Below are 15,082 nucleotides of genomic sequence, written 5' to 3'. Positions count from 1 at the left end.
TACTTGTATGGTAAATTTTATGTGTTTGTATTATACAGTGCATTTAATATCTATCTATATATAGTGTCTTTCATTTCATATAGAGGGTGAGTCAAAATGATATTAACATTTGAATGGCGAAAACAATTTATTCACAAAACATACTTCATATGTGCAAGATGATTTATAGGAATGCCTCAACCTGCTTGCCATCATGTTCAGCACACAAAAAGCAACGAGCAACAGTACCATTTAAAGCCTGGAAACACATTTCTCAGGGAATAGATGACACCACAGTCCGTATTCTGTCCTTCTGGTTATTGATATCACAAACTTTCCTGCTATACATGCGCTCTTTCACCATACCCCATAACCAGAAATCACAGGGTGTCAAATCAGGGGAGTGTGAAGGCCACGGCAGTGATCCACCATGAGCTATCCATCGACCTGGAAAGGTGTGGTCGAGAGAAAAATAATCCATTAGTGTTAACATAATTTTGACTCACCCTGTATAACAGCTTCTAATTTATTTCATATCTAATGCCTATCATATCTGTCTGTTACATAATGTTCTTTCTTTCTTTCTTTCTTTCTTTCTTTCTTTCTTTCTTTCTTTCTTTCTTTCTTTCTATCATATAGTGTATCATTTTGTATCTTTATATATTGCCTTTCATTTCATTTATATTTTATTTTTCTATACTGCCTTTCATATATATTATACTTGTATAGTGACTTTTATGTCTGTGTAATATACAGTACAGTGCCTTTAATATCTATTATACAGTGCCTTTCATTTCTATCTATCTATCTATCTATCTATCTATCTATCTATCTATCTATCTATCTATCTATCTATCTATCTATAATAGAGTTGTTATATAGTGCCTTTCACATCTATCTATCTATCTATCTATCTATCTATCTATCTATCTATTATATAGTGTCTTTCATATCTATCTATCTATCTATTATATAGTGCCTTTCCTTTATCTACTTTAACTATCTACTTACTATTTAGCGCCTTTCAAATCTATCTATCTTCATGTCCAATTCTCTGAATGGTTCTGCCCCTCAGTATCTCCATTCTTTGTTCTCTCCATGTGTCCCCCTCCAGAAGTCTCCATTCTTCCTGTGGCCAGACATGGCTCAAGGCTGGTTAATGCTTCTCCATTCTTGATCCAGAGCTGTGGAGTGATCTCTCTTTGTCTATCTTAAATTCACCCAGTTTTCTCATGTTTAGGCGCCTTTTCATTAAATATTTTGGAACTGTTTAGTTTCTTTTCTACAGGACAGCTGCTGACAGAGACTTTAAGACAGCTACGTTTCCCTCTTGGGACAAATTAAGTTTGATCTTCACTGATTTGTGTCTTCATCTAGCTGCAGGTGTAATTATTTAGTAGTAGTACGACTCCATCTTGCTTGTTTTTTTATCTTGTTCTCTGTTGCTTTTAATGCTTGCAGCTTCTTTTCATGTATTATAACATTCTTTTTAAGTCACCTTGGATAAGGGTGTCTGCTAAATAAATTAATAATAATAATCAAAATATAAATTGTTATAACTTGGGGCTGTGGGGAAGAAATCGTAAAAAAATAATTCAGTTTCAATCCATCTCTGTATGCCGTTCTTTACTGAGTGCAGGCTCAGTGGGCCTGCACACATTTCCAGTCTATAATGCAATGAGAGAATTTAACAACCAGCTCAAAACATGGATATTAATTCACTTAAAGGTGTAAAAGGTGCTCAGCCCTATCTGTAAAGAATCGATGGTCAGTCACTCTCCTGTGAAGTCAAGAGTCTGACATTCATACCACTGAAACATAACGGATGGTTTCAGGTTAAGTTTGCTCTCTTTTGACAGCTTCTGAGAGACATCGGCCAACATCGGCGGCGGCGGAGAAGAAGTATGCGCTTCTCTCGTCAACTTGAAATTCAGAAACCGTACATCGCTGCCCGATTCAAGACACTTCCGAACCACTTCACCTTGGGTGACCAGATGGAGTACAATGGCTTTGAAAACCATCCTTTGGAGCCTGGCCAGGAGTATATTTTCTTTGTCTTGGCTGTGTTGGACAGTCCTGAAACGGTGAGTCGCAGGAAATTTTCTCTTCATCTTTGCAATTTACGTATGAACTGTATATGCCTAAATCAGATTTCCAAAATTATTAAAGAGTAAGAGGGTCAAAGTGCTCAAAAGATGTTCTGTCACTTAAGAAAAAGTTTTTTCTTTACTCTCAAGTTTAAACAGCAGAACATTAGAACAGTTGTGATGAGGACAGGCCATTCAGTACAACAAGCTGAGGAAACCAGGGGTGCTCCAGCCGCCCCAACCATGACACAGACAGGCAGAGACACGAGTTCCAGCACAGCACACATTTATTTGCAAGTGGGGAAGCGCTTTTCCCTCACTCCCCACAGCATCACAGTACAGTGCACCAATACTCAGTTCCTTTTCTTCTCCTTTCCGCCTCCACTACTCCACAGGCAAGCTTTGGCCCTCTTCCTCCTGACTCTGGCTCTCCGAATGGAGTGAGGCGACTCCTTTTATGTTACACCTTGGGAGTGCTCCAGGTGGCTCATCAGGGTTAACTGGAATCACTCCCAGGTGTGATGGAAACCCAAAGTAGGGTTCTACAGCCCCCCATGGAACCCAACAGGGCTTTGCCAAACTCCAACTACCAGCATGCCCTGCTGGAATCCATGGTGCCACAGCCTCCCAGGAGGGTTGCACTCTTATCATCCCGGAGAAGGTAGTGCCTTGTGGATGCTCTCCCCACCCTGGTCTTTCCATTCAGTTAGCGTCTTGGCCAGATAATGGCTGTGGCCGTCCATCACAATGCTCATCTGTCCTATTATCCTCAGGTGTCTAAAATAACGTCAAGTCAGTGCAAGTAGACTGATGGAATTGCTCCACATGTAAAAGCAACATGAGTTACAGAGTGCATCCCCTGCATGAGCCGATGACAAGAAAGATCCAAAGAATAGCTAGGACACTAGCAGTCAGCGTTCATTTAAAGTGATCAAGAGGAGATCTAAATATATCAAACCTGGGAATTAGATAGATAGATAGATAGATAGATAGATAGATAGATAGATAGATAGATAGATAGATAGATAGATAGATAGATAGATAGATAGATAGATAGATAGATAGATGAAAGGCGCTATATAATGAAATGATAGATAGATAGATAGATAGATAGATAGATAGATAGATAGATAGATAGATAGATAGATAGATAGATAGATAGATAGATAGATGAAAGGCTCTATATAATGAAATGATAGATAGATAGATAGATAGATAGATAGATAGATAGATAGATAGATAGATGAAAGGCGCTATATAATGAAATGATAGATAGATAGATAGATAGATAGATAGATAGATAGATAGATAGATAGATAGATAGATAGATAGATAGATAGATGAAAGGCGCTATATAATGAAATGATAGATAGATAGATAGATGAAAGGCGCTATATAATGAAATGATAGATAGATAGATAGATAGATAGATAGATAGATAGATAGATGAAAGGCATTATATAATGAAATGATAGATAGATAGATAGATAGATAGATAGATAGATAGATAGATAGATAGATAGATAGATAGATAGATAGATGAAAGGCGCTATATAATGAAATGATAGATAGATAGATAGATGAAAGGCGCTATATAATGAAATGATAGATAGATAGATAGATAGATAGATAGATAGATAGATAGATAGATAGATAGATAGATGAAAGGCATTATATAATGAAATGATAGATAGATAGATAGATAGATAGATAGATAGATAGATAGATAGATAGATAGATAGATAGATAGATAGATAGATAGATAGATAGATAGATAGATAGATAGAAAAGGCACTGTAGAAAAGACAGAGACGTGTAAGGCACTATATAAGAAATTGATATGTAAGACACGCATATAATAGAAAGATATGAATTTACTATATAAAAGATAGATATGAAAGGTATTGTATGATAGATCCATACAGTAGTAGGAAAGTCATTTTATTAAAAAGATAATATATTCTGTATATTAAATGAATTTAAAAAAAATGTAGATATATAAGCTAAAGAGGGTTAAGAATAAGACAGATAGATTAACAGACTATTTGACTAAATACAATTCAAATTGTGTTAAATGACATACAGAGATGATACATAGATATGAAAGGCACTGATAGACAGAAAGATGTGAAAGGCACTATAAAAGAGAATGATGTTGAAGACATTGCATATAAGAGATAGAGAAACATGAATTTACTATGTAAACGTTATAGGTAAATATGAAAGGTGCTGTATAAATGAGATAAAGGGATATGAATTCACTATACAATAGATAGCTGTGAAAGGCACTATAAAATGCATGAATATAAACTCACCATGTAAATGAGATAGATGTGGACGACACTGCGTATAAGATATAGAGAGATAGGAATTCACCATATAAAAATTATAAACAGATTTGAAAGGCTCCATATTAAAGTTAGATAGATGGATACGGAGACACTGTATAAAAGACATAGACTTAAATTAATTTACTGTAAAAAGGCACTCTTTAAAAAAAGGGAGACATGAAGTTAGTATGTCATTGTTAGATAGAAGGTAATTGTTTTTTTTTATTATGTAGATGCCCATTTTTTCCTCTGTTCAGCTCTCTTTTACTTGTTTTGTTCATAGCTACGTACGGCATACTAATTAAAAATGCATTTTGACTCACTTTTGTCTCAGTTTTGATTCACTACCAACACACCTTCCCTTTCACCATTAATCAACCTCTTTATCTGTTTTTTTCATATTTGCAGAAGATGTTTGCTGCAAGTCCTTTCACAGATCCCGTCTTGGCTCCTGACCTTGACCCCCAGCCCGTGGATGGTGGAGATGGACTTATATGGGTAGTTGGGCCAGTCCTAGCGGTGGTCTTCATCATCTGCATAGTCATCGCCATCCTGCTGTATAAGAAGTAAGATCATTCAATTGACACTGTAGGGACAGAAGTCCCTCTCCCTGCTTCCTCTTACTACCCTTGAGGTGCATCAGATGTCCACCACAGATAAATGACCTGTGTGGACAGGACTTCACATTCAGTTTCTCATTAGGGGTTCATGTGTTAAGGCGTGAAAAAAAAAAAAAAAGCATTGTATTAACCTTCATTCCCCAACCTCACTGCAGTTATGCACATGCCCTGCCTTTTTATGTGTTATGAATCCCAGACAGCAGTCAAGCAAGCGGATGGCTGTATTTTTCAAGTCATTATGTTTCACTACATTCAAAACGTATAGATGTGCATACCAAGATAACGTCTGTAGTAAAGCATGAGGCTTAACGCTAGCCAGTCAGAGGCTTACCAAGAAGAATTGGCATGAACTGCTGTCTCCTCACTGAACGACTCCGGATGGGACTGTAGTCTGCATTAGCAGTCTTCCGGCAGTCCTTGTCTAGCAGCTTGCGGCTCCTTATTTTACAAGCGTCTCTTCAGCTCCCTGGCTCCCTCCCCTTGAGCCGTCCTTCACGCTGACCCTCACTTGATCCCCTGGTTGCTGCTCTGTCTGTCTGCGTCTCTCAGGGCTTTTAACTCCAAAGTTGACTAGCTGCTGCTAATGCTGATAATCTGTGTTTAGGACCTCAGGGACACTTGGTGAATTCAAATGATGTGTATTGATTCTTCTTCTTCTTCTTTTTTTCCTCCCTGTCTTTTTTGCATTCTTCTCTTTTTCTTTTCTTTACTGCTGTCCTTGGAAACAGCAAACCTGACAGGTAAGGCTTAGCTTTGCTCTACAGTACATTAGGAAAGACCCAATAAGCCCATACTCCTTGCTTTCATTGCTGTTCCTTTGTATCTTTTTCCCATTTTGGAGCCAGCTCATATAAAAAGTCTTGCTGAGTACATTTTTATGAGTAAGCAATTTGTGATTAACCGTATACTGGAGATTGATTTTCCTCGTCGTCTTCTCTAGACTAATCGCTTAAGAAGGAAAAAAAAATGTACTGTATGTGGAAAATGCATTAATGAGCGAAGCTTCACTAAAAGGAAGAAATACACACAAGAATGGCTGGCATTACCTGCCACCCTGAATACACTCTGAATACTGAATTATTAAAATGCATTTGGGTGAGGGAGGATGGACAGCTACATTCCCCCTGCAAGTATTAGTCCATTTTTCTGACCCTTGCAGTGTTGTTTTTTTTTTTGGATTGTCCATTATGTAGAGAAAACAATAATAATAAATTAATAGACAGCATAGTGGCACAGTGGGTAGCGCTGCTGCCTCGCAGTTAGGAGACCCAGGTTCGCTTCCCGGGTCCTCTCTGCGTGGCTTTCCTCCCACAGTCCAAAGACATGCCGGTTAGGTGCATTGGCGATCCTAAATTGTCCCTAGTGGGTGCTTTGTGTGTGTGTGTGTTGGTGCCCTGCGATGGGCTGGCGCCCTGCCCGGGGTTTGTTTCCTGCCTTGCGCCCTGTGTTGGCTGGGATTGGCTCCAGCAGACCCCCGTGACCCTGTATTTAGGATATAGCCGGTTGGATAATGGATGGATGGATGGATGGATAAATTAATATGGTAGATTCAGAAAGTATTCAGACCCCTTCACTTTCTGCTCACTTTATTGTGTTGAAGATTTAATTTTAACTGGATACATTTGCCATTTTTTCCCCGTCAGTTTACAATCCATAACCTAGAATGACAAAGTGAAAACATTTTGTAGAAAGGTTTGCGTATTTATTAAAAATCCAAATCTGAAATCTCTCATTCAAAGAACAATTCAGACCCTTAACCTTTTAGAAGCCCATTTGACAGCAATTCCAGCTTCGGGTCATCTTGGGCGAGTCTCTACAAGCTTTGCACACCTGTGTTTGGGCAGTTTATCCCATTCTTCCTGGCAGATCCTCTCAAGCTCTGTTAGATGGAATGGTTTGAGAGAATGATTTAGAGGTAACAATAGTTAAGTAATTTGGTTTGCAGTGCCTGGTAGAAATAAATAAGCATTTGCTTTAAAAATGTCATGAAGAAAGCTACTGAAATGTTTAAGTAAATAAAACACAATGTACTAGGAGATGATGAAGGGATCAGCAGATGTCCTGTAAATGACAAGACTGGACTGTTATCTCATACACAGAAATTTCAAGATTAATAGCTGAACCAAAAGAATATAAGAAGAAGAAGAGTGCAATAGAATAGACCTTTATTCCAATAAGTCATTTGGGTGTAAGCCAACAAACCAATCAGAGTAAATGTACGCATTAATCAGCACCATTATGTAAATTAGGTTGTTTATAAAGTGGTCCTCTGCCCTTACTTTTTAGACTGTTCTCTAACAGACTACTGTGACGAATGATCCCTCTTCGTCAATGAACCAGTTTCCTCCTGCATGGTTTTTGACTCAAAGAGGCTTTATTTATCAAACTTGTCCTTGTAGAGGATAAGTTTCTTGCTTTAATTAACATGTTGATTTCTTCCACAATGGAAAGCCATCTGCAAACTGCCATCTTCAGGTCTCTCCACGCATGTGGTTGGGCTGGGCCACTCAAGGACACTCAGAGGTTTGTCCCAAAGCCACTCCAGCTTTGTCTTGGCTGTACACTTCAGGTCACTGTCATGCTGAAAGGTGAACCGTCGGCCCAGTCTGAGGTGACGTGCACTCTGAAGCAGGATTTCTTTAAGGACCTCTCTGCATTCAATCCTAACTTCAATTCTGACCTTCGTCTCCCTGTCCCCATAGCATGATGCTGCCACCAGCATGCCTCACTGTATTGGTGGTATGAGCTAGGTGTAGAGCAGTGCATGGTCTTCACTGGAACTTGTGTTTGCAATTCTGCCTAAAGAGTTTTATTTTAGTCTCATTACATCAGAGAATCTTTTTCCTCATGCTGTTCGGCAAACTCCATGAGGGCTGTCATAAGCCTTTTACTTAAGAGTGTCTTCCGTCTCGTCTGTTCTATCGGGTTTAAGTCTTGGCTTTGACTGGATTCTCAAGCACTTGTCCCAAAGCCACTCCAGCATTGTCTTGACTGTACGCTTCAGGTCACTGTCATGCTGAAAGGTGAACTGTCACCCTTGTCTGAGGAGGTGTGCACTCCTGAGCAAGTTGTCTTCAAGGCCCTCCCTGTATTTGGCTGCATTCAGCCTTCCCTCGATTCTGACCAGTCTCCCTGTCCCCGCACCTGCATAGCTTTATGGTGCCACCACCATTGCTGCACAGTAGGAATGGTCTTACGCAGGTGATGAGCAGTTCCTGCTCTCTATCAGATATAGTGCTCGGCCCAAAGAGATCAATTTTTGCCTCATCCGGCCAGAGAATCTTTTTCTTCATGTTCTCTGATTCCTTTAAACTGTCATATGCGTTTTACTCAAGAGTTACTTCCATCTAGCCATTCTACCATACAACAACAACATTCATTTCTATAACACATTTTCATACAATCAAGTTTTAGAAACGTCTCAATGACAACTAAATCAAACAGGAGGCAAACTAGGGCGATTCTAAATTGGCCCTAATGTGTGCTTGGTGTGTGGGTGTGTTTGTGTGTGTCCTGCGGTGGGTTGGCACCCTGCCCGGGATTGGTTCCTGCCTTGTGCCCTGTGTTGGCTGGGATTGGCTCCTGCAGACCCCCCGTGACCCTGTGTTCGGATTCAGCAGGTTGGAAAATGGATGGATAGTTGGCTTCTGAGCACAATCTGGAGGGCCACAGCTAAAGTTCGGGAATACTTCTAGGAATGGGAGATTTCTGAAGACGTATCCTCACTTTGTCATTATGGGATATTGAGCGTAGACTGAGGTGGAAAAATGGAAAATGTATCCCTTTAAAATGAAATCTGCAACACAATAAATTTAATAATACGTTGAAGCGGTCTGAATTCATCTCCAATCCAGTGGGGTTAGGGTTAGGGTTAGGGTTCACATCCTCCTTAAGACTTTGCATTGTAGTATATTGAATCAGATAATATAATTAAAAGTAGTGTAAAATGTTAGGGGTGTACAGACCAGCCCACCTCCTTCTCCTTTAGTTTTTAGCACTTTAAGTTAAACAAGACTTAAATAAAAAAAAGGTAATACAAAACTCCTGTTTGAATAATTCATTAACCAATTGTTCAAGTTTAGGCCATAAAATGTGACTCCAAATTTTTAATATTTTTATTTATATGAAAAAAAATCTACGTTTTACTTTGATAGATTTGCCATTTAAACAGAGCAAAATTTGAAGAATGAACTTGAGTGTTATTTTACCTGGCATATCTCTTTGCTAATTTTATGTTGTATTCCTGTTAAAAAATATGTAGAAAGTCTGGCATACTGGCCAGATTAGATGTGTTTATTCTGTAACATTTGTACAATTCAGACATGCAGAACCTTTCCTGTCAGCTTATTGAGGAGTTTCCATTTGTCGGGAGGAGGTGGGGATTGTGGGTGAGGACCATTTTAGGACTATTTTATTGTTTTGTTGGTGTTTTTCTATTGGTCCCATTTCCAATACAGCAAGCGGAAGGAGTCGGAACCGCGCACCAAGTGCCTGCTGAATAACGCCGAGATCACGCCGCATCATCCTACAGACCCCGTGGAGATGAGGAGGATCAACTTCCAGACCCCAGGTAAGAAGCTCAAGCCCACCTGCCTCACACCTCACATTCTCTCACCCCCTCCCTTCCCCCTTCCTTAACTCTGGACTCGTCCACAATCGGGGTTGAGTGATGGATATGAGCATCCGACCATTACTCAAACAGACGAACAAATTCACGAGTGGACGGGACTGACGCCCCAGATCCAGATGCTGTGCAAAGCGTTGGCTTGTGTTTTATTTTTGACTTCCAATGGCAGCAATTACAATGTAATTACACCTGCCCACCCGGCGGCAGTGTATAGTTACAGTGTAATCACCACGTGCATGCTGAGCTTTTTGTTTTCCTTACACTTTTCAATCATCACTTTACTTGACTCCGTTTCTGGGGCTATTGATTCATCTTGGTACGAATTCATTCGGTTCGGTGCTTTCTCTGCCCTAACTTGTTCGTGTTCTGGATTTCAATCCAGTGCATCTGATTTTATTTCGATGAATTTATTCTTTGTCTTTAAACTTTTAAGAGCAGTAGTGTAGCCGGCATGAGTTTGGGTGATTGACCGTCACACATGTCATGCTGACAGGCGTGTAGTTTTGCATAAATATGAGAATATGACAGTCCCCCAACTTTGTCCCCATGGGGTAGTCCAGTATAAAAGTCTCAGGTACGCTGGGGGAATGATTTGCATAAGCATTACAGATTCCTAGAGACCAGGCCTGCCGCCATCACATTGCTAACCTGACCTGTAAGATCTTCTGAAATGTACCTGGGTCAAAAGGTAGTGGTAATAGTATTGTCAAGGGTACCGAGTACGGGGAAACTCTTACTCTCATGTCTGACCAGCATGCAACACATCACCATACTCTGCCTCCATGATAAATAAGGTTAAATTAAAACGTGTCTCAGGATCATCCAGCCTATCTACTGTATGATTCAGTTCAAATCATCTGAGTGCCTATACTCTGTAGTAGTATTTATGGTAGTATTGTCATACATCCAGAGTAAAGTCACATTCTTACTGGCATCCAACGTGTAACGTGTCACCACTCTCCAGAGACACGATGAGCAGGAAGGAACTAAAATCTACACCTCAGTGTCATCTAGACAAGTTACAGTTCAAGAAATAAAATAAGGCTATCATTACTACAGGAAAACCACCCGTATCCGCAGGCGAAACCTTCCAAGAGTACCGCAGATACCTGAAACCGTCGGGATAATAATGAACCCTATATAGAAGTTGGTTTTCGTTTCCATGATAAAGTTTTATTGATGCATTATGCACAATAAGACATTAACAACATTAAATAATAATAAAATACATTGTGCGTTATTATACAGTACTAGTGCCCTCTCTTTCTCTTTCTCCAGTGAACGGAACTCTGATGTTTCATCTTAACCCACAAGGGATGATGGTGTAATGAAATATACCTTGTGCACACAACACATTTTAAAAGCATTTTTGCATTACATTTTTACACTTATTTCCTAAAAAATATCTTTGCTTATTGTAGATATTCAATGGCTTCTCCATTCTTCGTTGCTTTCACTAATGGGGAGCACTTCACGGCTTCTCATAGGCTTCGAAAAACTGCCGGCTTCATTACATGTACTTTGGCACTTTGGAGCCATTACTGTGGAAAATTCAGGGTTATTTTTACAACCATACTGTGATAACGCAGTAACAAATGTAGGCAGCAAGAACGCTGAAGGCTGGTTTATACTCGTCAGTGCCGTGAAAATGACGTCAGACACGTGGGCGAGCCTCACACACTGCATACATGTGCTGGGTTTTTACCTCATACTGTGCACGGAAATCAGCAATTGTTTATTTCTAGAAATATCCATTTATTTAAACTGCAGAAGACAAACTGGCAGGAACAGGGGGTTCTGCTGTAGTAACATATTCAGTATTGTGAGTCCGAACATTTGTTATTCGTATGGCTATACACTAACCAGCATGCAACCTGTCACCAATGTCCTGATAGATAGATAGATAGATAGATAGATAGATAGATAGATAGATAGATAGATAGATAGATAGATAGATAGATAGATAGATAGATAGATAGATAGATAGATAGATATGAAAGGCACTATATAAAGATAGATAGATAGATAGATAGATATGAAAGGCACTATATAAAAGATAGATAGATAGAAATGAAAGGCACTATATACAGTGGAACCTCGGTTCACAAACGTCTTGGTTTACGACCAAAAAGTTCACCAAACTTTTGCCTCGGTTCACGACCACACACTCTGTATACGAACAAGCCAGGTTCCCTTTCAGTTTGTACATGTTCAGTCTCTCCCTGTGCATTTCCTGTGCAGCGAGCAAGAGAGAGAGCGAGAGAGCGCGATACACACACAGGAGCGTTCTAGAGAGACACACACACAGGCGCTCCAGGCTCGCAAAAGAGAGACGCACGCACACATACACATGGTGGTTTATTAAATTACGGATTTTTCAATTCATTTTTCCCCCTGTGCTTAAAACTCATTAAAAAAAGGGTTTTTAGCGAGCAGTTCCTAGCACTATGGCGCTATTGCAGTGTTAGTTTTCTCTGTTGTTCAAGGTTTTCTCAGTGTTATTCAATGTTTTTACATTTAGTTTACCATTACGCTGTGCATTCTATGGTATAATTAACTACATTAAAAATATTTGTGCTTAAAAACTAAAAAATATATATATTTACATACAGTTCGTACGGTCTGGAACGGATTAATTGTATTTACTTACAATCCTATGGGAGAAATTGCTTCGGTTCACGACCAACTCGGTTTACGACCAGAGTTTTGGAACTAATTATGGTCGTGAACCGAGGTTCCACTGCAATAGATAGATAGATATGAAAGGCACTATATAATAGATAGATAGATAGATAGATAGATATGAAAGGCACTATATAATAGATAGATAGATAGATAGATAGATAGATAGATAGATAGATAGATAGATAGATAGATAGATAGATAGATAGGCACTATATAACAGATAGAGATATTATTAATCTATCACCTTATGAGCATGAACTCTTCATCCTGCCTCATGTGGCGTCCTTTTCTTAGCGATGTGCTCCTTATAATTTGGTTTGTTCAAGGTTGACACATATATAGCAAAACAAGTCAGCCTGTCTTATTAACAAAGATTTTCACCCAGTTTAGATGACATTTTATACCACAAAGTCAAGAGCAGCCAAGGAAAACTAAACAGAATTATAATTTTGTTATACTTATTGTCAAAAAAAACAGCAAGTTCTTTGGAAAACTGCAAGTGAAGTGCTGCCCAGAAATGCCCTACTCAGCAAATCACCCAGTGGTTAGTTAATGTCTTCCCGCAAGCAGAGGATGCGTCTTTTAGGAAAAAAGAAGGGAAGAACAAATCAATAGTACTCTCAACGCTTCCATCCAGTCAAAATAAGAACATGCTAAGGCACTTTGTGCGTTTTGAGGCTAATGGCTGCAAGCCATCCCTGAAAGCTAATTTAGGGAGCTGTAGGGAGCCTCTAGGGGGCATCGGTCTGGAAAAATTAGAGCACTGAGAGATGTGGGGAGAGGGAAAGACAGATGTATGGAACAAGTCATTTAAAAGAATTTCATTTTGCATTTATACCGTTAAACTGTAGAAGAACAGTGTGGCGTCCATCTTATATAGTGCCTCTATTATCTGTCTATCTCATATGATAGCTTTTGTCTATCACTCTGTCACTCCCTTTGTTTTATGTTGACTATCTATCTCTTATATGGTGTCTTATCTATCCATCTTTCTGTCTATCTTATAAGGTGCCTTTTAAATCTATTTTATATGGCATCTGTCTGTGTTTCTGTCTGTCTAATATAGTACATTATCTATCTATCTATCTATCTATCTATCTATCTATCTATCTATCTATCTATCTATCTATCTATCTATCTATCTATCTATCTTATATAGTGCCTTTCATATGCGTCTCTCTGTCATCTCTGTTTGCCTGCTTATTCCTTTTGTATGGTGCTCAGTCAAGCAGGCTGCCAGTTTTCCTATTAAATTGAAGATTCCAAAGCTTTTCATCTTTTTTCTTTGGCCAATGTGCGAGTCTCTTGTCCAGGAGTCTTTGTGAAGACAGACCTTTTGTCTCTGGTGGTCACATATTTAAGATCCTCTGACATCCGGTCAAGTGTCCTTTGCCAGCCAGTCTATTGATTCTAATTCTTTACTTTGCAGTTCTGTTTTTTCTTGTCCACTTTTTTTTATTATTTTGCTTCCGTGTTATTGCTTTTTAGTTTCATTGGTTTATATTTTTTACTATCCTGGTGCTTGTAAATAGACGGGACCTTGCACCAATAAACAGTCACCTGACCAGTAACCATACGCCAGATGCATACACATCCTTGGTGTTATGATTTCGAGTTACGGACATGTCAAAAGAGGGCTGAGACCTCCATTTTGCTCCACAAGTGGGTCCAGAACTTCATAGACTTGACCAGAAATCACCTTACCCTGGACCACCACACTTCCAACTACTATCTGCAGGCTGTGTCCTGCCCAGGCCCAAAATAGTTCAGAAAAATACAAAAAAATTCTTAGAAGGGAGAGGATAACCGTAAAACCTCTGGATTGCTGAAATATCCCAAAACACGCATCTCTATAACTCGAGAGACTGAACACTAAATTGTCTCTGAATGTTGCAGGCAGAGTACTTTCCTAGTGACCTTGGCTGATCTCTCACTCAGTCTTATCTGTCCCAACCTTTTCTGCGCAGCATCACCACTACAGATAAGAATGATATTCTTTCTTTCTTTATCCCTGTCCCTTACTTCAGCGTGTAGGTCTTGTTGTATTTTAATAGTCTGCTTCTGCCTCTGTCTGCATCCTGCGTTCATCTCTGCAGCTGTTCTGCCCATTTGCCATCCCTGGCCTAGACATTCTGCCTCCCTAATCACCCCCTCTCTCTAATTGGCTCTCTTTCACTCACCCCTTCACTGCCTAATAGCTAATGTGTGGTGAGCACACTGGCGTGAAAATGGCCGCCGTCGCATCATCCAGGTGGGTACTGCAAATTAGTGGTGGTTGAAATGAGAAAAGCGTTAGATAAAGTTAAGGAATTATTATTATAATTATTAAGACAGAGATCAAAAAATGAAAATGACCAGAAGATGGTGAAAATCAAAATAAAAATCTTTCATCGGAGCCTAAAACGCAATCAATACACAGAGTCAAATAAACGAGTGGAGATTCATTACCAGAAATTCAAAAGAAGAGTTATAGTTAGTCGCTAAGCAAAGATGTTATTATTCGCTAAGATCAGATACTCCAGCGTTAATGGGACTGAACTTTATACAGTTGCGTGTTTGATGTCATGAACAAGCACGTCTCAGGAATTCCGAAATGGGATTCCTGTGCTCGCTGCCTGTAGCTAAACCAAAATGGCATCACCATAGAACAAAAAGAAAAATGCACCTTTGTCCAGAGGCAAAAAATACAAGAAATGACCACAGATTCAGATTCTCTGTACTTTGAAACCTCATACTAGATACATAAAAGTTCTA

The 15,082-nt window shown here is 39.4% G+C and overlaps 1 protein-coding gene across 3 annotated transcripts in view; it reads left to right on the top strand.

Moving 5' to 3' along the window:
- Positions 1 to 15,082, top strand: part of ptprsa (protein tyrosine phosphatase receptor type Sa) — a 525,319-nt gene that overhangs the window by 393,492 nt on the left and 116,745 nt on the right. For all 3 annotated transcript variants that reach the window (XM_051934972.1, XM_051934973.1, XM_051934974.1), the window contains 3 exons: positions 1,839 to 2,063; positions 4,805 to 4,962; positions 9,474 to 9,586. In XM_051934972.1, coding sequence (XP_051790932.1) covers positions 1,839 to 2,063; positions 4,805 to 4,962; positions 9,474 to 9,586 — 496 coding nt within the window. The remainder of the gene's footprint in view (positions 1 to 1,838; positions 2,064 to 4,804; positions 4,963 to 9,473; positions 9,587 to 15,082) is intronic.

The sequence above is a fragment of the Erpetoichthys calabaricus genome, chromosome 12, assembly GCF_900747795.2.
Source record: "Erpetoichthys calabaricus chromosome 12, fErpCal1.3, whole genome shotgun sequence".
In the NCBI taxonomy this organism is placed as follows: Eukaryota; Metazoa; Chordata; class Cladistia; order Polypteriformes; family Polypteridae; genus Erpetoichthys; species Erpetoichthys calabaricus.
Note: the sequence above shows the minus strand (reverse complement) of the source record. Positions and strands in the feature narration are given on the sequence as shown.